This window comes from Tachysurus fulvidraco, chromosome 6 (assembly GCF_022655615.1).
Source record: "Tachysurus fulvidraco isolate hzauxx_2018 chromosome 6, HZAU_PFXX_2.0, whole genome shotgun sequence".
NCBI lineage: Eukaryota > Metazoa > Chordata > Actinopteri > Siluriformes > Bagridae > Tachysurus > Tachysurus fulvidraco.
In genome coordinates, this window is record NC_062523.1 from 5,515,095 (window position 1) to 5,539,102 (window position 24,008).

Genomic DNA, 24,008 nt, shown 5'->3' on the forward strand with positions numbered 1-24,008 from the left:
AAGCACAATTTCAAATGTTTAGACCAATTAAATGTCAAAAAATGTATTATTATAAATGAGTAGTATTTATTGTCAGAGAAAATGCTCACCTGATGTGTGGGTGCTTCTGTGGGGTGATGATATCACTGTTCTTCAACCAAACAATGTCAGGGAGAGGTGAGCCGATTGCTTTAACCGCCAACTCAACCAAGCTGCCTGTTTTAACACTAATGTTCTTCAGCTTCTCAACAAACTGGGGTCTCACCAAGTTTTCCTTAGCTAAAATTAAAAAATATGAAATATATATATAAAAAATGTATATATGTATATATATATTTTTAATATTTACAAATGTTTTCCAAACTGAAATCAAAATAGTAGGCACATTAAACAGACCTTCAACAGAGAGAGTCATAGAAACAGAGGTTTTTCCAGCTCTGTTTTGAGCAACAACTGTCCATTCTCCAGAGTCATGAGGCATAGCCGGAACCACAATCAATGACTGGGTTCCATCTTCCTTTACCACAATCTTGTGAGTATAGTCATTTACGACTTGTTGTCCTAAATAAAAGAAAAACACATTTAGCTCTGTATTCAAAACAAACATTGACAATGTCAATTGTTTCTAATTCAGTTTAGCAACTTTAGAGTTGTTTTGCAACATACCGTTATGGAACCAATATGTTTCAGGCATGGGCCTTCCTACAACTTTCAGATCAAATCTTGCAGTTTGACCCTCAGAGCACTTAAAGGAAGAAGGCTTTGTGATAAATACAGGCTTATAAAGCCTTTCAAGTTGGGCTTCATCAGTCTCATCCAGTCTGCGAGCAGGAGAACGACTGGTAGAGCGTGGTGAAGTGGATCTGAATTGTATGAAAAATCAGAATTCCACAATGAGAGTGACACAACATGCATAAGTTTATATCACTTACATTTTTGGGAAGCTGCGATCACATCTTTATATAACTTAAAAATTACAAATGCAGTTTAAAAGCTGTTGTTGTGTTTTTATTATTTAAATAGAAAATATATCGATAAATTCATTCTGAATGCATTCTTCCATTCCAATGATATTTTAGTCATCAAAAAGACTATACCTGATTCTCTGAGCTGTTTCTGGTTGACGGTACCGTGGCTGTACCACTGAATCAGATAATTCCACATGCAGCTTGCCAGAGCTGACAGCATTACCCTTAATGTTGCTAATCAAAGCAGTGTAGATTCCCTCATCCTCTGGCAGCACCACAGGAAGACGTAGACTGGCTCTACCATCTTTAAGAACCTCCATTTGATAATGTTCTCCATGTCTTAAGCGTTTGCCATCTTTATACCACGCAATCTGAAAATTAGAATATATGATTAGTGTATAAAATATTAATAAATTATTAGGAGATGTATATATTTGCAGATATTGGCAGTGGAGTTGCCTACCTTAGGAAGTGGTGTTCCTGTCATTTTAAAGTGCAGTGTAGCACTCATTCCTTCCCTGAGCTTGTAATTTTTCACTGGAGTGTTAAAAACTGGGAATTCACACTCATGCTCTGAAATTGTCATGTCCATCTGCTCCCCATCATCAGCCAGCAATTTTTGGTAGGTAATCTTAAGAAGATGGCACTCAATCTCATACATGAACCTCTGCTCAACAGAAGATATCTGAAACTCCTGTGAAATGAGAACATAATTAGCTCTGGATATAATAAACAAGAAAGCTGGAACTGTAACAAAGCCTTACACACCTGTTCAGAGGTGAATGAATGCATCATTTGTGTTTGTTTAGCCATTTTCCTCTGCATGAGTAACTGCTCTTTTTCAAGTTCATTTGTAAATACTGGTGGTACATCTCCAACTCTGGGCTCCACTACTGTTGTCACTTCAGTCTTATATGTCACTTCATGTTCTTTTATGTAAGCTTCATATGCCTCTGTAATATGCATTGTAAAATTGATCATATATAATATAAAATAATATTTAAGATATATACGTGAACCAAATATAGAAACTTTACTGTCAGTATGACCGACCTTCATTAAGCAGCACAGCCGATGCAGATGCCTCTCCATGCTTGTTCCTGGCAAATACTGCGTATTCTCCAGCGTCATCAGAAAATGTCATAGAAATCTCCAATTTGCATTGACCAGTTTCTTTATTGTAAGCAACTTTATATCTGATAGAGCAAAAAAGTAAAGATGTTAACATCCATACTTTGAATAATGCATGTTAATGCCATTTTAATACCAAGATAATTGCTTGTAAAAAAAAAAATATATATATACCTGTATCCAGTAGTGAGTGGAATTCCATTCTTTTTCCAGTAGATGTGAGGTTTAGGACTACCTCCGATCTGGCATTCAAAGACAATGCTATCACCTTCTACCAGTTTCTGCACTGTGGGCTTACTCACAAAGAATGGAGCCACAGCTGCTCCAGTGTCCACAGATTCAGATACAGCACTGATTTCTGACCTGATCTCTTGTCTGGCTTCAACTGCAATCCTGAAAAGGTTTATTTTTTATTTTTTATAATGAATTGAAATTTATAATAGTTTTTCACATAAACAAATTGTTAACTCAACAACCATTGAAAGAAAGACTACTTTTGCAAAAGAAACATCTTTATATTTTTGATTAAACTGAAAATGCCACAGTTGTTTTACATATTTTTCTGTTGTGGCAAAGAACCTTGAAGCAAGGATGTGGTCTGAATTTAGGTCATAGCACACTCACTGTCTTTCTTGCATTGATACTTCGACATGTTCAGAAACAGCAGTTAGATCCTCCCGACTCTCAATTTCTTCAGAGACTGTAAAAATCAATTAAGAGTAAACAAACAAATCTATGTTCACAAAATAAATGATGCATGTTGCATCTATTTAGTATCTTGTAACCCTGTAAGCATGTTAATATTTACTTTGCACAAGCAGGTAGCAGGAGGTGCTGATTGTTCCAGCCTCGTTTGTTGCAGTACATGTGAAACGTCCACTATCCTCAGCAAAAGCCTCACGGATCACTAAACGGGCATATCCTTGCTCATATGTGATCTGGAAGTCAATAGAGTTTTCAATCCTGTAGTCCTCTCTGAACCACATAATGCCTGGTGTGGGGTGGCCTGAGATCTGGCACTCCAGTGTCACAGACTCTCCTTCAGTAACAGTCAGGTTCTTCAAGCACTGAAGAAAATGAATGAGAATGTATTTATTTTACTTGTGGAACATGTGGAAAGTCAACTAGTTGAAACAAGGTTTAAAATGTAGTGAAACTAAACACTTACAGCCACAACTGTTGGTGGCATCACTTGCATTTGCATGTGTGAAGGGATCATTGCAGCCTCCACGACCTGCAAAATATGCAATCAGACCCTCACTTTTAGCAAATGATGCAGATTAGCAGCAACAAAGAATGTTTTTTTTTCACAGCTTAAATGACAGTGCTGTGAGTTAGGTGGTGATGACATAACACCCACATCAACACAATGAATGTAAATAATGCGCTTTAAACAGTATCCCAATAGCAGAGCCAGCCATTACGACCTGATCACACCATTGTAGCACTATTACCACCATGAATAAGGATGTCCAATTTAATTTTTATGAATGTAAATACAGCTGTCTAATATTGGTTGCCAACATTATGTATTTGAGCCCTTGGGGGTCTGTGATTTTGTTTCAATTTAGTTTGATTGACAGCCATGGAAATCATAACCCACCATTATAAACATTTTTATAATTAATTTTGAGCTTAAATAGTTATGAGGATGTTAAAGTTATAATAAGGATAACACATAAACGATCTAAAACACACTAATAATCTGCTATTTGCTGTTGAAATTTGACAGTTACAGCAGAATGTTCAATGTATTTAGGCATAGGTTTTGAAATTGAGAAATGTGATACAGTATATTCCAAGTGTCACGTGGAAATATCTTATTTAGGTAGCAGTGGGCATAAGCAAAGCCTCAGTTTTTACTATGGATGTACCGATCCGATATTTATAAGCATTTTGAGTGGATCGGGTATCGGTGGTGCGTGACCGATCCAAATCCGATACCCATGGTCATGGGCGTCGGAACCATTATGTGTGTGTGGGACAGGACACGCCCACTTTTTTATTTACTTCCGACGCCCATGCCCGTGGTGGTTGATTAATAAACAGCAAACATCATAGACTATTGCTTAAACTTATAAGAAAAATACCCTTATATATTAAATTGCATTAATGAAAATAAATATAATACATTTTTTTAGGAAATATGTTGCACAACCGCCTGTGACAGACAGGCAAGTTTAGCAGGCGCCCTTTCCATTTACCTCAGCGTGTTAAACATGTTGCTCATTTGGGTGCAAGGTTTACTGTTTAATACATTTTGCATTGTGTTTCAAGAGTTCTAATTTAAGATTCACTTTAAAATATTGCCTTATCTTCAGAAAATAATTTAATAATTGCAGTATATATGGTTTAGATTGTTATAGCACTAACTGTTAAATGTACTGTTTGATACTGCATAATACTTTTTTAAGGTTTCTTGTGTTTTCATTTTTCATCCAGTAATGGGCATTTTCCAGAAACAAATAAAACGTAATAACTAAGCGAGTTGTATACATTTTTTAGTTTTAAAGGTAGAAAAGAACACAGATATCGGACCGGTATCGGCTGATACTGTCAAACTCTGGTATCGGATCGGAAGAGAAAAAGTGGCATCGGTACATCCCTAGTATTTACTGCCTTAGAAATAACCTTCTGCTCTACAGTCAGGTTTGTATAGGCTTGTTAAGTTGCAAAACATGCAACAGAAGCAGCATTAACTGGACTGATTTCATTATCGCTACAATACGACACCTACAATACGTTAGCATTTTACTGATGAATTACATTGCTGCAATTTTCTCTAAAGTAGAAATGTTCCCTGATATAACAAACAAAGGTGAAAAAAACATAAAAATCAATTCATGCCTTATGTCAATGCAAAGTGACAATATATAATGATACAGAGAGCCAACAAGGTGAAAGCAGTGTATGACAGTGAGGCACTTCGGGTGAACTATCAGAATTGTGTGAGAGTTACAGCAAGGTGCTTGTATCACACATTAGCTCACTACCTCTTTCATACAAGCCCAAGTTTCACAGTTAGGGCTGGTATCCTGTGCTGTTTGTCCTGTTAGAGCACCATTGGAATATCTGTCATAACTTTCAGTAAAATGCTCTTCCTCTGGAATCATCAAGGTCGAGGTGTCTTCACAAACTGATATCATCTATATTTTCCAAACATTTGTATTATTTTAAGTTAGTAAGCATCTAACATGATTTAAATAATATACACAGAGCAGTGTACCTCCACTTCATCCTCAGTTAGAGTAGAGTTAGCAATGGCCAACTCTTTGAAAATATTCGTCATACTTTCAACACTGCTTCCAGTATCATCCCATTGTTCAGTACTGTTTTCAGTAGTAGGTGTACTGGTAACAGTCTCTGCCAAATCACTTTCACTGCTAGTTTCATCAGCATCAATAACATTATATTCACAGATGTTTTCAAGACTGTAGATCCTAAAGTTTCTTTCTGCAGAATCATCAATTGCCTATATAGATTAAGATTAGAATAAGAATAAATGCAATTCAGTTTTATTTGTAATGCACTTTACAATAACCATTTTTTATTTATTTAAGACACCTATATTAGATCCTTAATGGGCAATGCAGTAGTAATAGTGGAAAGAAGAAACCAGACTCAGAAAGTGACCCATCTTTTTCTGGAATGATACAAGATAATAGGTAATCACTAAAATGTTGAATGGTTTGCCTTCACAATGAACGCTAAAATATTTTTCAACACAGCTGATAACACTGAGTTTGGTCCATGTTTGCTGCTGTAAACAGTAGAAAGTCAAGTTGAATCAAACATAAGCACTCTTATGTAACCTGCAAAACCTAAAAGCCTACACAGCCACATCATATATACTGCATTTCATTATTATATGTGTGTTTTCTATTATAATCACTGTAGTGTTTTTTTTATTTTTTTATTTTGTTATTTTCCATAACTCTTTCCCAGGCCACACAGGAATCACCTAGCTGCATCTTAGGTGTTTTACCACTAGGGGTTGCAAATGTTAAACTATAAGAAAAAACTCTCACCTCTTTGATCATTGCTCCACTGATCTGTTGCTGCATGGCAAAAGAGCCTTCCCACTGTTCTTTTTGGACATGTGTGGAAGAGGACTGTACATATGTGGATCCAGCAGACATTGTAGTATAGCTGGAATCTGCTACATAGCCTTCCTGCTTCCACGGAGGCAAAACATCAGCAGCCTGTGTGACATACTTGCGTGTGGTTAAAGGAGACTTCACAGGTCTGATAGGGGACACAGACACTCTTGAAGTTGGGGACCCAGGCCTAAAAGAAAGAACACAAAACACTTTTAAAATATAAACTAAATCATTATTTAAGAAAATGATACACAGTAATGAAACTTTATGGACAACCTCATGGAATAAGGTCCTTTAGGAAAAGTACTTTACCTCACAGGTGTGGGGGTTGGAGCCTTAACATGTCTTACAGGGGAAGGTGACTGGTGGCGAGCAGCTGCAACCTTTGAAACTGCTGAAGCTGGTGGTGGGGACATTGAGGTTGGTTTTCCAGGCACACGAGGAGGTGTCTTGTGAGCCAAATGTTCGATCTCAAAGCCCCCCTCCATTTGCATTTCTATCATGGCTGATGATTCAAAATGGGCCTCCACTTTCTTTGAATAAAACACAAGGCTGGATGAGTCTTTTGTTTAGGACATTAGCATTTAGAAGTGACAAATTAATTTAAAAAATGTTGTTTTCATTGGATTGAAACCAATTGAAACCTAAGGAGAATCAGGTACAGTATTATCATATTATTTTGCACACTTAAGTTGAGTTAGTTCTGTCTACTGGTTTGGGTACATTGTGGTTCAAGCACATATTCAATAATATGTGAAGAATACAATTAAAAAAATGTTTTTAATATTATTCAAATAAAGCAACTGTTTGGATTCCAATTACCTTTTCCACCTTGCTCTGAGAAATCTGAGAAGTTGAAACAACTGTCTTAGTCTTCTTAGCAGGCACTGCAACTTCTTCGCCTGAAATAACACAGTAAATTATACTATAACTTACTAAGGTACTAAAATTAATAATAACAAGTAACTTTGCAGATAAATGAGTTAAATAAAACATGTCCATAAAATTACCTTGAACCAGTAGTTCTGCAGTCGAAGTCGCACGTCCACTGCTGTTGGAGGCAATAACTGAGTATGTACCAGAGTCTTCAGGAAAAGCCTCGGCAATCAACAAACTGTAAAGATCTCCATCTTGAACAATCTGAAAGTCAGCTGAGCTCTGAATCTCAGCTCCCTCTCTGTAAAACTTTACCACAGGTGTAGGGATTCCTGTCACACGGACGTCCAGTCTCACTTGTTTTCCTTGTTGCACAGTTATGTTTTGTAATCTCTGAATAAAGGTTGGGGGCGCAGTTTCCGCTGTAGAGAGAACACAGGTTTAGTATTTATATTTAAAAGTATTTATATTTAAAACATGCTATTTATCAATATCTAGAATAATTTAGTCACCTGTAACCAGGAGTTCAGCAGTGCTAGTGGCTTGTCCAGCTCCATTGGTGGCTCTCACAGAAAATCTTCCACTGTGTGCGGCTGTCACGGCGGGGATCTTCAGAACAGCGCGGCCTTCGCTGAACGAGATCTGAGCGCCGGGCAGAGCGGCAGTAGAAAGAACCTGGCCATCACGAAACCAGCTCACCTCAGGAACTGGATTACCTGAAGGGAACAGAGGATATCACTTCACTTCACTCACTTCATATAATAATGCTAAGAGACATGGAACCATGCACTATGTTTGTATGGCTGAGTCTATTAACAGTCTATCAAGACAGATAGACAGACAGAAAAGAAAGAAAGAAAGAAAGAAAGAAAGAAAGAAAGAAAGAAAGAAAGAAAGAAAGAAAGAAAGAAAGAAAGAAAGAGTCAGAATGTGACTTTTATTCTTACCACTAGCTTGAGCTTCAAAGGTTGCGGCACTACCCTCAAGTGCCACAACGCTTTGAAGCGGTTGTGTAAATGTTGGCGCCTGTGTTGTCATGATAGTAGGCACCCTGGAAAATACAGGAATGGGGCATTCATTATGTTAAACAGCAAACTTTTTATTTCCTAAAAAACCTGAAACACATTGTTAATATTTATTTTTGTTACATGACATGAATTATAGACAGGCTAAGTTTCACTGCTAAGAAATGTAACTGACTAATCACTGGGTGTCATTCATCCCACCCTGCTGCACCTGGCTCTGAGCAGCCTGTCATCTGAGAGACGAGAGGCTCCAAAAGGTCCATGTGTCAATTCAAACACCTAACTGACAGCATATAGACAACTGTGTGCAACTGCAAGCTGTGATTTCAGCCTGTGAAACAAATTACCTATCCAGATGCAAATACATTCAAATCATAAGGGCTCAGAGTAATCAAGCAGGAACTGGCCAGTAGGACATGGCATTCTCCATAATCGAGCCATAAACATAGCACTGCATTTATTTTCATGCTTACATACAAAACAACCAACTAATGAGCCAGTATAGAATTGAATCATCCGACTTTTTGCAAATATGATAGTGACCTAAGAGTTAATCTCCCAAATGTAATTAATGCATATAATATATTAATGATTACACAACAATGGCATACTCAAATGCTCTGTTTTTGTTACAGTCTTAATAAAGGACAGAATGTCAGTGGGGGCTACCGTTAAAGTAAACAGGCTACAATCCTGGAAATGACAGTTGTTGTGTGAACCCCTGTTAACCTTTGTTAACATCAAAACTCACTTAACTAAAATCTGGTCAGTATATATTTGCACTCTCTGAATATGGAAATGCAAAAAATATGTATTTAAGACTCCAAAACATACATGTTGCAAATATTTATTTAAGTCTCAGCATACAATTAACACAAAATTTTGTTTTTGAAATTTAAAATGTGAATTGAGAACAAGAGAAGCATTAATGCTCATTACCACCCCCCAACAACTTTTAAATTCCCAGCAAATAAGACCAACACCAAATTTAAGCAAGGTCACCAGGCTGCAAATATACCCTGTTCTATATTAGGAGTAATACAATATCTTTACATGTACATTTATAAACAGTTCAAATGGATCACTTCCATAGATCTGTCCATTTTAAAAGGAATTGCCATTTTACTTGTTTCCTTCGTCAGTTTCTCAGCATTATAGAACAATTTCCACAATACTTATACGATCAGATGAGTTCCAAATAGTAAGTGATATAGTTAGCAAAAACAAACAAACAAACAAACCAACAAATAAAATCACATACTAATTAACCAATGTATTACCTTTTCAGCCCAGATAATTGTTTATGTAGCTGATGTAAAACATATCACTCCAGTAAAAACAAATAAAAGTAATAAAAGTAAAAGGTGTTCAATTACACTGAACATTCAACAATCATGCTACATGTTCTGTCCACCATTTCTTATGGCAGGGGCAGAACAAACTTAATTGAACACCAACATTTATTTTGTATAAATATCTGAAAACCTCCATGTTAATAAAAGGAAATTATTAAATTGATAACCAAATTAATGAATTAGGTTGGCGGACATGGTGGATGCAAATTTATTCTCAAAGCCATCATCTTAGTTTTAAATTAAATTATCATTAAATCTTTAGTAATTTATTTCCCTTAACACAATACCACTAACAATGCACTCTCACCAAATATCAATGTCATTATAAAATAAACAGCAACAATTTCATTCCTAATATTTAAAAGAATTTAGTTATTTCCTTGAAATGTACTATTTATAAGCCAGATTTGATTTGGGTGAGCAGGTGAAGTCCAAGCTCATATTCCAACATAAGATAAGAAATTGTACAGAATAAACTAACACAAACTAATTTTAACAAACACAAACATAACGTTCACAGTAAACTGTAAGGTAGGTGGTATATATGATGAGTGATCCTATTAGACAGAAATGGCAATCTCCAAAAATAATCAGCCCCTTTGCTTGATTGACAGTCACCATGTGGCACATAGCTGGAGGTGCAACTGATAGCCCTGCTGCTGATTCCCTTAAAAAGTCATCACGGCCGAGCTGGGACACCACTCTAATGCTATCACAGGCTATTCTTGGCTTTTCTCAAACCATCGCACCATATAATAACCTTGAACTTTTAAAATCAAGTAATTCTTTGCTGAAACACTTTATAAAAAAAGATTAATAATAATGGCAGCATCTGGTTAAGCCTCTCTAACATTACAGACAGAACAAGACTAAAGGCAATTCTGTAATATATTATGAATGAAGAAAACATGCATGATCAAAAGTAAAAGACAGTAAATAAATATCTGTCCATGTAGCAAATGCAACTTACTTGGATTATAATGGTGCCTGTAACTGATGGGACTGTGCCCAGAAGGCTACTGCCTCAGCAACAATCCTTTTATCCAGTATGTTTCCAGAATATCCAAGGTGAGAACAGTTGAACCTCGAAACGACCCCAAAACAAAACTACACAGGGGTAAAGACTGTGTAGTTTTGCTTTTCCCTTGCAATCCCTACACCCGAGGCAAGGCTGGGAATGCTCCAACTGCTCAGAAGTGCTAATACGCTAAATTTACTTTATATACCTCTAGCCTAGCCTGCACTGTCACTTCTCAGCCACTCCCCATTCATCCTCGTCAGCCATGGGGTCATGGGAGATTGATGCATTTTATATAGCCCTTCATATGCATCTCAGTGTCCCCCACCCTTTGTCTACAGAAGTTCATAAGAGCACGTTACTCCCTATGCCTTCTTAGAATAATCCAAACATTCATTTTAGTGATTTGCTACTGTTACCTGTTATGTTTATGACCCATTTTTAAAAAAAAAAAAGGCAATGCTGTTTAGCCAGGCCCTCATGGCAAGCATTAACCTGTCCATGACCAAAAGGAGCAAGTGTCTGTCCCTGCCACTCAAACAAAAGGCAACCCCCACAGGAAGGGTCTGCTGTAAAGAGTACAGAATGCCTACTAACCTCACTTTTTTGTTTAGATTCCATTTATTTATTTGTTTGTTTAAATAGTTAATTATTTAAAAGATGTTAACAAACTTAGTAATTGTATAAATACTTACAAATAATATTACACTAGTTACACCACACAGTTTAATACTAAGTTAATATTAGCTGACATTGCATTGTTAGTCTAGTCTGGAAAGTGAAGTGACATCACAATGCTCTGCTGCCATCAAAATGATAGCTTACCTGCTGTCTAATCATCCAGGGTAAAAATTAGTACAGCTTGTTTCCTAATGCTGATAATAAGTTCTTGGGTTTTAAATGTGGATTTATTCATTATTGTTAGATATTTATGTGCATTAACCTTTATATGTAGAATTCTATAGTATTACATACTGGCACTGAATCTCCACAACTAAGTAGAATTTAGCACAAGCTACGAGTTTACTTTGTTAGATTGCAGGGTTGCCAGGTCCACCAAAACCAATAAACCTATAGCTAATCAAACAAATCAAATTTTGAACACCAAATTTTTAACTACCAAATACTATCAAATATATTGTCATAATAATTTATATGAATAAATATATTTGCTATAATAAATTTAACTTGATATCTTTTATAACTATGATATATTTTAAGTATTAAAAACAAGACATATTGTACTGCATATATAAAGAATATAAATGAAACTAGTTAGATCAACTCACTAACACATTAATACAATTAGAGGTCTATTTTTTATGATAATGCTAAATAATTAATATTTATCAACGATGTACAATAATTTCTGCCGATTCTCGTTATTTTACAATAGCCTTTATTATGGAAGCCTTTATTATCACCACATATACATTACAGCACGTTTGAATACATTTCCTATCCCAACTGAGGAGATTGGCATCAGATTGCATGGGAAGCTATGATAAATCACCCCTGGTGGTTAAGGGGTTAAGGGCCTCTGTTCAACAACCTAGAGCCTTAAACACTTGACCCATTACTGCCTATATTTGTTTATAAATATAAACTATGATTATGGAAAATCACACCCACCATTATAAAAAAATATTGAGTTGTTTAATTGTTATTTTATTTATTTATCTATTTCTAATAACAACAACAACAACAACAATAATAATAATAATAATAAAAATAATAATAATAATAATAATTATTATTATTATTATTATTATTATTATTATTATTGTTATTATAAGAAGAAGAAGCTGAAGAGGAAGAAATAGAAGCTAAAGAATATATTCTTAAATAAGAAATTATCAATAATGTCAGCTTGGTTCTTACATGTTCAAAAAGTTCAAAAACTAGAAGCTCACTGGATACAATTAAATTGGATAAATGATAAGCCTAATAATTAATTAGTTGGGTGACATAAAACATATAAAATAAATCTGTATATTGGTGAGCAGTGGAATTTAAGCTAAACCATTCTACGATTTCGGGGACTTGGCAACCCTGCAATCAGCCTGTAACTGGTATTTCTGCTGTACTTCTGGATCAGACAACAAACAGAAGGTTGAAACAGTAATACAATTTATTAATATTTGTTTTCCTCAGAAAATTATATTTTTACAAAGATACACAAAGCAATATACTACACAGAAGGCTAATATTTAACCTGTTTGTTTAGCTATGTTAAAATAACGTTCGTATACAATGTAAATAGATTAATAGTTAAGTAATTTACTTTTCCTAATAAAGCTGCTAATGAGCCAATAGTCATTCGAATCTGGAATGATTGACAGGTGCTCTGAACTCTCCGATAATAAATACCACTAATTGGGATACCGACCCTCTTCCTCAGTCTGCTACCAAAGTGGTGTGTATACAGTTGTTAAATGTTATCAAACTATTAACTAGATTTTTTTCGGGATGCCACTAGAAATGTATATTCTAAAATGGTCATAAACAGGACTTTCAACTGTAAGAGAAAATTTCTCATCTATTTCTTATAAAAAGATTAAATAGGTCTACAGTAGGGCTTTTCACAGCTGAAACAGTTAACTTTGGAATCCTGAGTTTTTACTTTTCACACTGCTTGTACTTTACTAAGAGTTAACAATTAAGTCTGGGTATTCATAATCTGACGTTTCACAGTGTAAATTCCTAAACCCTGGGTTAAGGTTCTAATGCTGTCCATGACTGGATAAATACAGAATGCAACCTGTTTAAATTATGGCATGCTACACATTATTACAACATTTGGGGAACTTTGGTATTTTCTCCTCGCTATGGTGCCCGATTCAATGATGATCTATCACCTGATGCCACCAAGCCGTTATTGTTAAATGCTCCTAAGTCCAGGATATGAGACATATTAGTGGTATGAGTCATGTGCTTTTCAGTTTCTGATTGGGTTGATAAACATCTAGCTAACACCACTTTGTTTCACACTGTATATGTTTGGCAAAATTATATTTTGCATTGCAAAATAATTACTATATACATTGTAAAAGCGGTTCTAACCCTGCTTTGGAGCTGGGTTTGTTAACACCTGGGTAACCAGCAGTGCTGATCCTGCTTCTAAAGTGACTCTGGGTTAAATGCATGGATTAGAATGATACCCTGGGGTTGTGTAAAATACCCCCTGCAGTGAAACTTTACACTAAACTTTAAACTAATACTTTACACATAATATGAATATTGATTGATTAACCAGTGCTGGTCACTGCAGATGAGTTCAAACATTTTAGCAGCATAATAACAAAATGTCATCCATATAAACATTAGAGAACAAATTTGTGAAATGAGTATATTAAACAATTGTGCTGTTTTTCTGTTTACTATAAATTCATTTTCATTCATGTAGGTGACAACAGATTTTGGTTATATAAAAATTCAAAATAATATTTATTTGAGAAAGTCAGTGGCACCTATCATTTACGCTTTTCTCTGGTTGACTGACAATTTAGTTTACATGTAAATAAATAAATCCACATATAAACTCATTGTCCACACTTGTTAATATTTATAGATTTTACATTGTTCTACACCAATGCTACATAATTTACCCAGATAAAAAGAAAACAACATGTAATAAAACATTTTGATTTTGTGGTGCTTTTAGTCAGTAAGTACTGATCTCTGGTCTCAGCCATCTTTAATTTTTCTCTTGCACAAGCACATGGAGAGAGTTATTTTGGTGGCTTGGTCCTGGAGATCACATGTGATTTACACAGCAGCCATTTCAGTTCAGTTCACCAGCGTTCTACACTGGTGTAGAGTCTCTAGGACAACATCTCATGTATCACTTCAGGACAGCTGCAGCCTTCTCATTCCAAGTTTGGAAAGTGTATAACTGTCTGACTAACTTTCTCCTAAGAAAGAGCTTGTGGGCATTCTTACAAATGCCGGTTTAGCTTATAGAAAGAAAAACATGAAGGTGAAAAAGCTGCCAGATCCTTATGCACAATTAGGTTACTGTAGAGTTGGCCAGCTGGCTTAAGCTGGTCATCTTGACGTGTTAACCAACAGTCGCTCAGTTTAGGGCAATAAAACAAAGTAAGTTTTGACCAATGACCAAGCTACAGAGAAAGAAAATCAAGTTAATAAATAAATAATTACTCAAATGTCAAAATTATTTTGTACTTTTGTACACATGCACCCATTCTCTTATAATATTCTTACATCAGAACAGCACTGCTTATCATTTGACAGGCATCAGCAACTGCAGCTCAGTGGATGTCAGCATGTTTACATGCATATATTTGAATGGTGTCTCCGGAGGTAGCAAAACTAACCTATATACATTTATAAACTCATATTCTGAGTTTGCTAAGTAATGGGTACTGCTCCCCTGCCATAAAGGTCAAATAAGTGTCTCCTTAGAAAAAAAATGTTACCATAACTACTCTCAAAGCACTTACTCTTTTTTCTACTGTATCTGTTGTTATTGTAAAATAATAAAACCTTTCCCGCTAATTAAATTTGAGCAATCAGCAGACCTGTGGTATTAAAATCTATAGAGGGAACTGCAGGCTTCTGATTATAATTTAACAAATTTATATGAAAATACATATACATATATGAATAATACACCCATTTTTAAAAATTACTTATAAGGAAGAGGTTGTAGGGACATCTTTTACTTCAGATTACAGATATAGATACTGTCCCCCAGTGGTGATGTGAGATATACAAAAGATTGGCAAAAGATTATTATCCATCTTATTTATACACTGTTGGTACAGCCCAGTGTTTAAGATGCTGGACCTTTGATTGACAGGTTGTGAATACAAATTCCAGAGCTGACACTGCTATGGCCTTCTAAAATAAAAATAAAGGTCCATTTAAGGTCCTATTTTATTCTATTTGTCAGTGTTTAGCTCTTTAAACAAACATATACTTATAGACTTATACTGAAAGAGTAAAATAACCAAGTAACCAATTTCTTTATTCTGTTTTGGGTTCCTGTTCCATCTCGGCTGACTGTAGCCTCAGATTCCTGTACTTTTCTGACAGGCGTGGAACCTGATGTGGTCTTTTGCTCATCTGCTTCAAGGTTTGATGTGCTGTTCTCTCCTTAATACATTTCTGCTCAGATTGTGTTTATTTGAGTTACTGTACCTTCCTGTCAACTCTAGCCTGGCACAAGGTTACCTCAACAAGGTATTTGGATGTGTTTTTGTTTTACAAACCATTCTGTTAAAATTTACTCTTTAAACTTTATCAACAGTTCTCAGTCTGTCTGTCAGTCTGACACCAAACATGACACGTTTACATTCACTGAGATCGTGTTTCTTTCTCCAAATTATGATATTTTATGTGAGCATTAGCTGAGGTCCTTGACCTGGAACTACATGATTTTATGCATAGTTCTACTGCTATGTGATTGGTGTATTGCATAATTACCCAAATTTGTTATTTTTAAAGAAGACATGGATATAGCTTTGCTGGTCCATGTTTCCACATGTCGTTGTGTTGCTGGTTTAGAAGAGTTAATGCATTCATGCCAGAGCATGTAATGTATCAATGTTCTTTATTCAGAAACAGTAGCTTGCTCTATATTTAAATACTTATATTCGTAGCTATATACCAAAATTTTACTTTGTGAGTAAGCAGTAGGATTTTTTATCTTTTTATGGCTGTTAAACATACTTGCCTGTCAGGTAAAATAAAATACTAATAGCCTGGATAACATATTTGCTTGCCCAAAGCTCCAATGATTTGTCCATGGCTGTTTGGTAATTCTTATGATATATTAAGTATATAACTAATTTTACACACATTAGAGAATGTAGAAATGTAATTAGTTGTGTCTTTTATAACACTACATTACTGAACATCTACAGAAAAAAAAAAACAACAAGAAGGGTTTTTGTGCTGAAAACATGCTTTATTGAATCAATTATAAGGCTCAAGGAGGTTGCATTAATTAGTAATACTACAATTCTACATAAAATCAATCCAAAATATAGGGCATATAGTTCCTGGTTTGAGATGTTTATTTCCACAGAAGATTTTTTCCCTGTGGTATGCTTGTTTGCCCAGCAACTGTGAAGATGAGTTCTAAAACTAGTACACACACAATGCAACAAAGCAATCCTCCAAGAGGAGGCTCTGCTTCTGCAAGGAAGTACAAGATAGACTTTGATTTTTGGCCAGGTGATGTTAATTTTTAAAGTCCATTCAAGCAATCCCTTACCAGAAACAGAGCACATTAAAAACTTTAGCTCAGGAAGTGCAGGCCGCTTGCACTTTGAGCATGTCTTAAAAATGGTGGTATGACATAATCAGTTTGAACACAAGACCTAGTCATACTGCTTACATGAGGGTAATTGCAAGCAGCATTCAAGGTCTTATGGTCAAGTTATAAATTCATGTGACAATAATAATATCACTTGTACACATACAGTGTATAGCTTTGTCTCGTAAATTTAGTTAAACTTCAACAGGGAGCCTCTCTACCTGTTGAGGCAATCTTAAGACTTCAACTTTTTGTTGAGGCACTAAGTTTAGTTCCAGGTTTAACAGGGTATTCGTTCCATGAGAAACTTTCTCCTGATAAACAATTAGTTCCATTTGTTTTAGTTTATATTGTCTTAAATAACAATTCATACATTCTCCATAACCGGTAAATTCGGCTATATACATTATGTACACGTCACAAAAAAATTGACCAAAAATTCTAGTCATAATTATCCAAAATGGCACATTTTTATAACAATTTTAGACTTTAGTCTAGTTCGGCATAAATTAATGTCAAGTTTGATATAAAAATATTTCATATTTACAGGAATAGATATCCAGGTATTTATCAAGTAAATATCTTTTTTTTCCTTATTCAATAAATAAAAAGGCATATAATGTGAGAAAGGGGAAGATAGTATCATTATTAGTTTTAAAGTGAACGAACATTAATGGTGACAGCTGCCATGTCAGACCCATGCTCATTGGAAAGTTTGAGGGTGTACACCCCAGCATCACTAGATTTTACACTAGTGATTATGAGTGTGGTTAGGTCCTCGGTAGTCTCAATGTGGAACCTTTTACTCTCTTCTGCAGTTGAAAGTGTTTTACCACCACGAGACCACTCAATTTGTGGAGAAGGCTCTCCAGAGAATGCACATGTTATGGTCAAAACCTTCCCAGGCTCAATGCTGATGTCTTCTGGAAGGGCTTCTATTTTTGGTGCTGAACCTTTAAGGAAAAAAAGGTTTAAGGACATAAGTTTGAGTATTAAGGACATAAGTACATCAGTAGGCTGTATAAAAATTTAGAAATGCTTTTGACCACTGAGTAGAGTGGCTTTTATGTGTTCACCTTGACCACTGAGTAGAGTGGCTCTTATTGAGGATCCCTCAGCATGTGAGTGACTTGACATAATACTGCTTGAGCTCATAGCATACAGTGATTCAGAAGTCATGGAGGACATGCTGGACAGTGACATTGTTTCCAATTTCATCTCAGCCATTGCAGAACTGCTGTATGATGACTCTTGCATTGTGCTCTCCATGTGGACGGATTTTGAAGAGAAACTCTCTTGCAGACTGCTGAGAGTAGCACTCTCTTTCTTAACCATTTCAACCCCCTGATGAGTCTTAAGGGACACAGATTCTAGAAAATAAGCGAACATTAAATTAATGTGTTAATTAGTGGTACATGGCTATATAGAATGTGTTAGTATTAAGAAAATACTGAATTATTATGAATTGTGAAATTAAATTTACCTTTAGCAGCCATGTGTGCAGACACAAACATGGTTATTTTTGTGAAGATGGACTGAAACACTTGACCAAAGAAGGAGAATGATGTTTTTGAGACTGCTCCACTCGCTGCAAATATTTCACAGGAATATTCCCCCTGATCCTTCTCAGACACATCCGATATATAGAGACAACAGGTGCCATCAGCAGAAGTATGGATCTGATAATGGCTACTCTCACTGAGTCTCCTGCTATCTTTGTACCACACAACATCCCTTACAGAACTTTCAGCAACACAGGTCATCTTCACCTTGTCTTCAAATGCCTCAGCTTTAAGTTGCTGGAGAATCTTTGGGGGTACTTCCTTTGATGGAGTTGGTGATTTCACAGTGAGTGGTGATTTAACCCTTTTTGGTGAAATTATTGGCTCTGGAGACTTGGCTGTTGGTGGAGATTTTACTCTTTGAGTAGAGCTGGTTGGCTCTGGCGACTTAATTCCTGTAGGAGATTTGACTCTTTGTGGTGAGGTTATTGCTTCTGGAGACTTAACTGGAGGTGGAGATTTCACTCTTGGAGGAGATGCTACTGGTTCAGGAGACTTTACAGCTGTGGGAGATTTAATCCTAAGAGGTGATGGAGTTGCTTCTGAGGGCTTTGCAGGGACAGGAGACTTAACTCTTGGAGCAGCAGTGGCAGGCTCTGGAGACTTGACTCTTAGTGGTGATTTGACACCCTCAGGTGACTTAATTCGTGGTTCAGGGGACTTGACTCCAGTGGGTTCTGGTGGTTTCACCATAGGCTCTGGAGACTTAACTGATGGCTCTGGAGACTTTACAGATGGCTCTGGAGACTTTACAGATGGCTCTGGAGACTTTACAGATGGCTCTGGAGACTTTACCAATTGCACTGGAGATATGACAGGTGCTGTAGAACTTTTCACTGAAGGTGACTTTGCTGCTGGCTCAAGAGATTTAACTGGATAGGATGGTGTAATAGCCTCCTCTTTTGTTGGTTGCTTGTAGATGCTTAAGGTAAACGTTGCCTCTTCTCTTCCCTCTGAATTTTCTACCACTACTGTGTAACTGCCTTCATCAGAGTACTCTACAGAAGATATTTCAAATGTAGACTTGTATTGTGTTGTTGTCACATGTACACGATGGGAAATGACAACAGCATTTTGTCCATGCATCCATGTGACATTTGGTGCTGGCTCACCATCAATATCACAGGTAAATCTTGCAGACTCCCCCAGTGCTACTGTTAGAGAGCGTGGTTTGGTGAGTATTTTTGCTGATAGAGTGGATTTGACTTTCTTAGCAGTTATGCTTGCTGTTGCTGAGGACTCAACAGACTTTGCCTTATATTCAGATGATGCATATCGTTCTGAGAATGAATATGAAGCAGAGGACAGGTATTCAGTAGATGCATATCTGATAGGGGATGATGCAAGTCTTTCAGTCTCATATTTTTCAATCCCAGAAACCTCTTGTCGTTCAGTAAACTTTGACTTGGTTTCTTTGATCTCTACGTGTGTCCTGGAGGCAGAAGATGCCCTGATTGATGATGTATGGTAATGGTCTGTCTTTAGCACGTCAGGTACAAATGCTGTTGGAGCCTCCTCATCTTTGCGTCTTGAGGAATATGTAGTAAATGCCCCTGCTGATACATCGAGAGTTGCATAGTCAGATGTGTCTCCCTTTGAGTTGGTACAGACAGCACGGTATGTGCCACTATCCATTGCCTGGCAATCAGTAATCTGGAGGGTTAAGACACCACTCATGTTTATAAACTGGTATTTGCTGCTCTCTTGAATCTGTTGTCCATTATGGAACCACTGAATTTCAGCTTCTGGCCTTGATTGGACATTCAATGTGAATTTAGTGTCTTGACCACATGGTACGCGGTGTGAGCGCATTCTAACTGTTATTCGTGGTGCATGATCAAGGCTAAATGGTTGTTGTGTTACAACTTGATACTTGCGCTCAGATTTCAGAGCAGCTTTTCTTGCCTCATATCTAGACATGATGTCAAACCTTGCAGATCTTTCAAACCTAGAGGAAGATCTTGACGATCTTCTTTCAGGAGACACAGGACTAGGGGAGCGTGGTCTTGTTCTCTCAGGAGTGGGTGATCTCTTTTCAACTGCCTCAGATTCATATTCCACTTGTGCCCGGGTTGGTCTTATTAGTTCAGAGACAGGACGCATCAGTTCAATATATGTTGGAGACAGAGATCTCCTCCTTCTCAAGAAATGAGAAATGGGGGGTGGAGACACAGAAGGTTTCTTGGGTGACAGTGCAAGTTTTGTTACCTCTGTGTGTTTCACTTCAGCTTTGTGTATAATCCTGGGTGATGCAAAACGTAGTGCATGCAGTTGAAAATGAACAGGGCTACCACTTGGAGGAGAGGCAGAGAAGCCAAGTTCAAGTTCCTCCTCAAGCTGTTGCTTCTCTTCTTCAATTCTTCTCTTTGTCTGATAATCTTCTACAGGTTGGTCTTCATCTGAAAGATCACCCAGGGAACGCCTTCTCTGTCTGAAGATGTCTGAGTCAGGAGATGGGGAGCGCCTGGCTGGTCTTACAGTTTCCAAATCATCTAGCGTAAGCTTTGGAATGCGCCATCTTGGCCTGTATTGATCAGTGATTCTAGGAAGTGGCATGACATAGAACTGTTCCCACCTGGATAGTCGGATGCGTTTCTGTCTCTTTTGTACAACTCTCTCCATGCGTTCAGAAATTTCATATTGATCGCGAAGTTTCTTGTACCACTTCATGTCAGATAAAGGCACAAAATGTTTAATATTCATATCTTCCTCAAGAGCAGTTGGATCATGTACACGAGCTTCTGGAATTTCATAAGGCATTCTGATCTTCCTACTCTCTTCTTTAATTCTCTTAATTTCCTTATCTTCTTTGTCAGAGATATCAAACTCACCTTGAACATTTTTGGTACTCACTGCAGGTTTGTACAGTTCAGCAGCTTCTTTCAGTGCCTCTTGAGCTGCAGGATTAAGTGCAGTCACATCTGCTGTTGAGAACTCCTGTGCCATTTTTAGGGTCTTTTTTATTTGATTTTGTATATATACCTGCTTGTCCTCCTCACTCTTGAACTCCCTCCTAATGTAAGTTAATCGTTCAACCTTGAGTGTGGCTTGGCAACTTGCTGAACCAGCAGAGTTTGTTGCAGTAACGCTGTAGATACCTGAATCCTCAATTAGTGTTTCTCTAATATGGAGGACATAATAACCAATATCTTCTTGAACAACTTCAACTTGTGGTCTAAATTCAAGAGGCTTGCCATCTTTTACCCATTTCAGACTTGGTGGCGGTGTTCCTGACACTCTCAATTCAAAACGGACACTCTCTCCCTCAACGCAATCAATATTTGCCAAGAGGCGTCTGAACATTGGCCTCATTGTGTCTTCAACAACAGGATGATGTGTTACTGTTAAGCGTGCCTTACAGCTGTCTTCACCAAACTTGTTATGTGCAACAACGGTATACTCACCATCATCACTAGGCTCAACATTGTGAATAATTAACTGATAAAGACCCTTGTCAGTTGTAAATGTATATTTTGTAGGATCAGGTTTGATTCTGTGTCCAGCCTTCAGCCAAGTAACCTGTGGCTCTGGATGAACAGTTATTGTTACACCAAAGCGTACATCCTCTCCAATATATGCTGTTCGATTGTACAATGGTAGAGTAAACTCTGGTGGTCTTTGTAGAAGTTTGGTTTTATCAATTCTACGCTTGGGTTTCTTGAGTGAACGTCCCAGGAAGTATTCTCGATAGGATCTTACACTCTCAACAAACAGCTCTGCATAGGCATTGTCTTCCCTGTCCTCACTAACAACTTTGCATCTGTATAGTCCATCATCGCATTCTTCGATGTCTTTCACGTATATGCTTGCAACTCCATTGGAATAGCTGATTTCATACTTATGACTTGCCGTCAGTTTCTGAGAGCCAAAGTACCATGTCACCTCTGTGGTTTTGTCATAGCTTTCAATGGAGCACATAAAACGAACATGACCACCGATTTCAGCAGAGCCATGCATGACTGGACCTGCTCTTATGCCTTGTTCTGGATGTCCAATTTTCACTCTGCCAATACAAACATTTCTCTGGTTTCGGTAACCACCTCCATATGCAACACGAGCTACTGAAATAACAGTGTTCCACTCCTTCTTGGTTATTGACTGGTAGTATCGTCTGTGTCTTAAGGTCTTAATGACTTTAGAACTAATGTTTTCTATTTTCATCTTGAGCCAAGGATGTTCCAGAGCCTCAGATGCAGTCATACGATGTTTGCGTTCTTTAGTAAGGAGTCTGTCAACGAAGTCCATGCCTTCAAGACTGGTGTATTTGAAGGCCTCACTATCAAACATATATTCAGCATTGGAAATCCGCTCAATCATTTTATGAGTTGATTCAGCAGCAAAAGGGTTGAGGCCACTAAGGAGAACATATGCAAGAACTCCAACTGACCACATGTCTGTAGCAGTTGTAACATAATCACTATTGTGGACCTCAGGTGCATAATATTCAGGCGTTGAGAACTGAATTCTGATGTTTTCTCCAGGTGTCAGCAGCCTGGCTTGGCCCATTTCAATGATCTTGATAGTTCTGCTATTTCTTGTACTGTAAACAATGTTTTCGGGTCTGATGTCAAAATGGCCATAATTGAGGCCATGCAGGAACTTGAGAGCCTGGCAAATTTGTCTTAGGTACATAACAATTTCCCTCTCAGTGAGGTCAAAATTTGTTCCAAGACGTTCAAAGATGTCCATTCCTGATATGAATTCATAGATCAGAATGTATTCCTCCAAGCTATCAAAGGACTCATGAAGATACAGTAAGTTCTTGTGCCTTGCAATATTGAGTGTTTCGATCTCTCTTGCCACTAGCTCTCTATCAGCTCCTTTCACCTTAATGAGTTTAGCCAGGAAAGTCTTCTTAGAGCTAATTTCAACACAACGATGAACAATACCAAAGTGTCCACATCGTGCCAGTTCTTCACTGATCTTGTAAAGAGATGACACATTCTTAACTTTGGAATGAGGTGCTTCTACTTTAGTAACTTCTCTTTCTTCATCTACTTCTTCATCATAATTTCTAATAGCTAACTTGTCTTCTCTTGCTGTTACAGGTTCAGTTGGCATAGATGGGTTACTCAGACCAAATCTGTTTTCTGCAATAACACGGAACTGATATTTTGTCTTACCAAATAGGCTCAATACCGTATAATGTGGTTCAGATGTCTGGGCAACGCGAATCCACCTATCACCAGATGTTGGGCACTTCTCTACTATGTAGCTGATAATATCACTTCCACCATCATTTGGAGGAGTCCATGTAAGTGTGATGGTATCTCTTCCAATATCACTTACTTTAACATCCTTCGGTGGTTCAGGTACATCAGCAACATCGAGTTCAATTGTCTGTTTATCAACACCAAATCTGTTCTTGGCACAAATTATATAGTAGCCAGAATCTTTCTTTTGTACTCCCTTTTGGAACACAAGGGATGTGAACGATCTTGTTACTATCACTTGATGATATGCTGTGTTATTCAGTATTTCTTGTCCCTTCTGCCATGTCACTGCAGGTTCAGGTTTACCACTGATTGGAATCTTGATGGTGACCACCTCACCACGGAGAGCATGAACAGCTCCCATACCTTGTAGATGTAATGGCAAGTGAACCTTGGCAGGAACTAGAAACGAGAATATAATATGAATATACTGACAGTGTTAGAAATGTACAAATGAATTATAAATTGTATTATAAAGATGCACATGAAAACACAGAG

General features: G+C 37.1%; 2 protein-coding genes across 27 annotated transcripts in view; both read right to left on the reverse strand.

The window, feature by feature from the left end:
* ttn.1 (titin, tandem duplicate 1) overlaps positions 1-10,609 on the reverse strand; it is a 133,265-nt gene extending 122,656 nt beyond the window's left edge. For all 10 annotated transcript variants that reach the window (XM_047814457.1, XM_047814456.1, XM_047814454.1 and 7 more), the window contains exons 1-18: positions 10,405-10,609; positions 8,002-8,105; positions 7,567-7,770; positions 7,189-7,476; positions 7,001-7,080; positions 6,491-6,711; positions 6,107-6,365; positions 3,247-3,312; positions 2,887-3,145; positions 2,703-2,778; positions 2,253-2,471; positions 2,001-2,143; positions 1,716-1,900; positions 1,411-1,641; positions 1,077-1,318; positions 646-842; positions 376-540; positions 90-258 (exon numbers count right to left, since the gene is read on the reverse strand). In XM_047814457.1, coding sequence (XP_047670413.1) covers positions 90-258; positions 376-540; positions 646-842; positions 1,077-1,318; positions 1,411-1,641; positions 1,716-1,900; positions 2,001-2,143; positions 2,253-2,471; positions 2,703-2,778; positions 2,887-3,145; positions 3,247-3,312; positions 6,107-6,365; positions 6,491-6,711; positions 7,001-7,080; positions 7,189-7,476; positions 7,567-7,770; positions 8,002-8,092 — 3,095 coding nt within the window. In that variant the 5' untranslated portion in view covers positions 8,093-8,105; positions 10,405-10,609. The remainder of the gene's footprint in view (positions 1-89; positions 259-375; positions 541-645; positions 843-1,076; positions 1,319-1,410; positions 1,642-1,715; positions 1,901-2,000; positions 2,144-2,252; positions 2,472-2,702; positions 2,779-2,886; positions 3,146-3,246; positions 3,313-6,106; positions 6,366-6,490; positions 6,712-7,000; positions 7,081-7,188; positions 7,477-7,566; positions 7,771-8,001; positions 8,106-10,404) is intronic.
* A 5,760-nt stretch (positions 10,610-16,369) lies between these two features.
* Positions 16,370-24,008, reverse strand: part of ttn.2 (titin, tandem duplicate 2) — a 170,885-nt gene continuing 163,246 nt past the window's right edge. For all 17 annotated transcript variants that reach the window (XM_047814435.1, XM_047814451.1, XM_047814443.1 and 14 more), the window contains 3 exons: positions 18,219-23,912; positions 17,812-18,105; positions 16,370-17,688 (listed from right to left, as the gene is read on the reverse strand). In XM_047814435.1, coding sequence (XP_047670391.1) covers positions 17,390-17,688; positions 17,812-18,105; positions 18,219-23,912 — 6,287 coding nt within the window. In that variant the 3' untranslated portion in view covers positions 16,370-17,389. The remainder of the gene's footprint in view (positions 17,689-17,811; positions 18,106-18,218; positions 23,913-24,008) is intronic.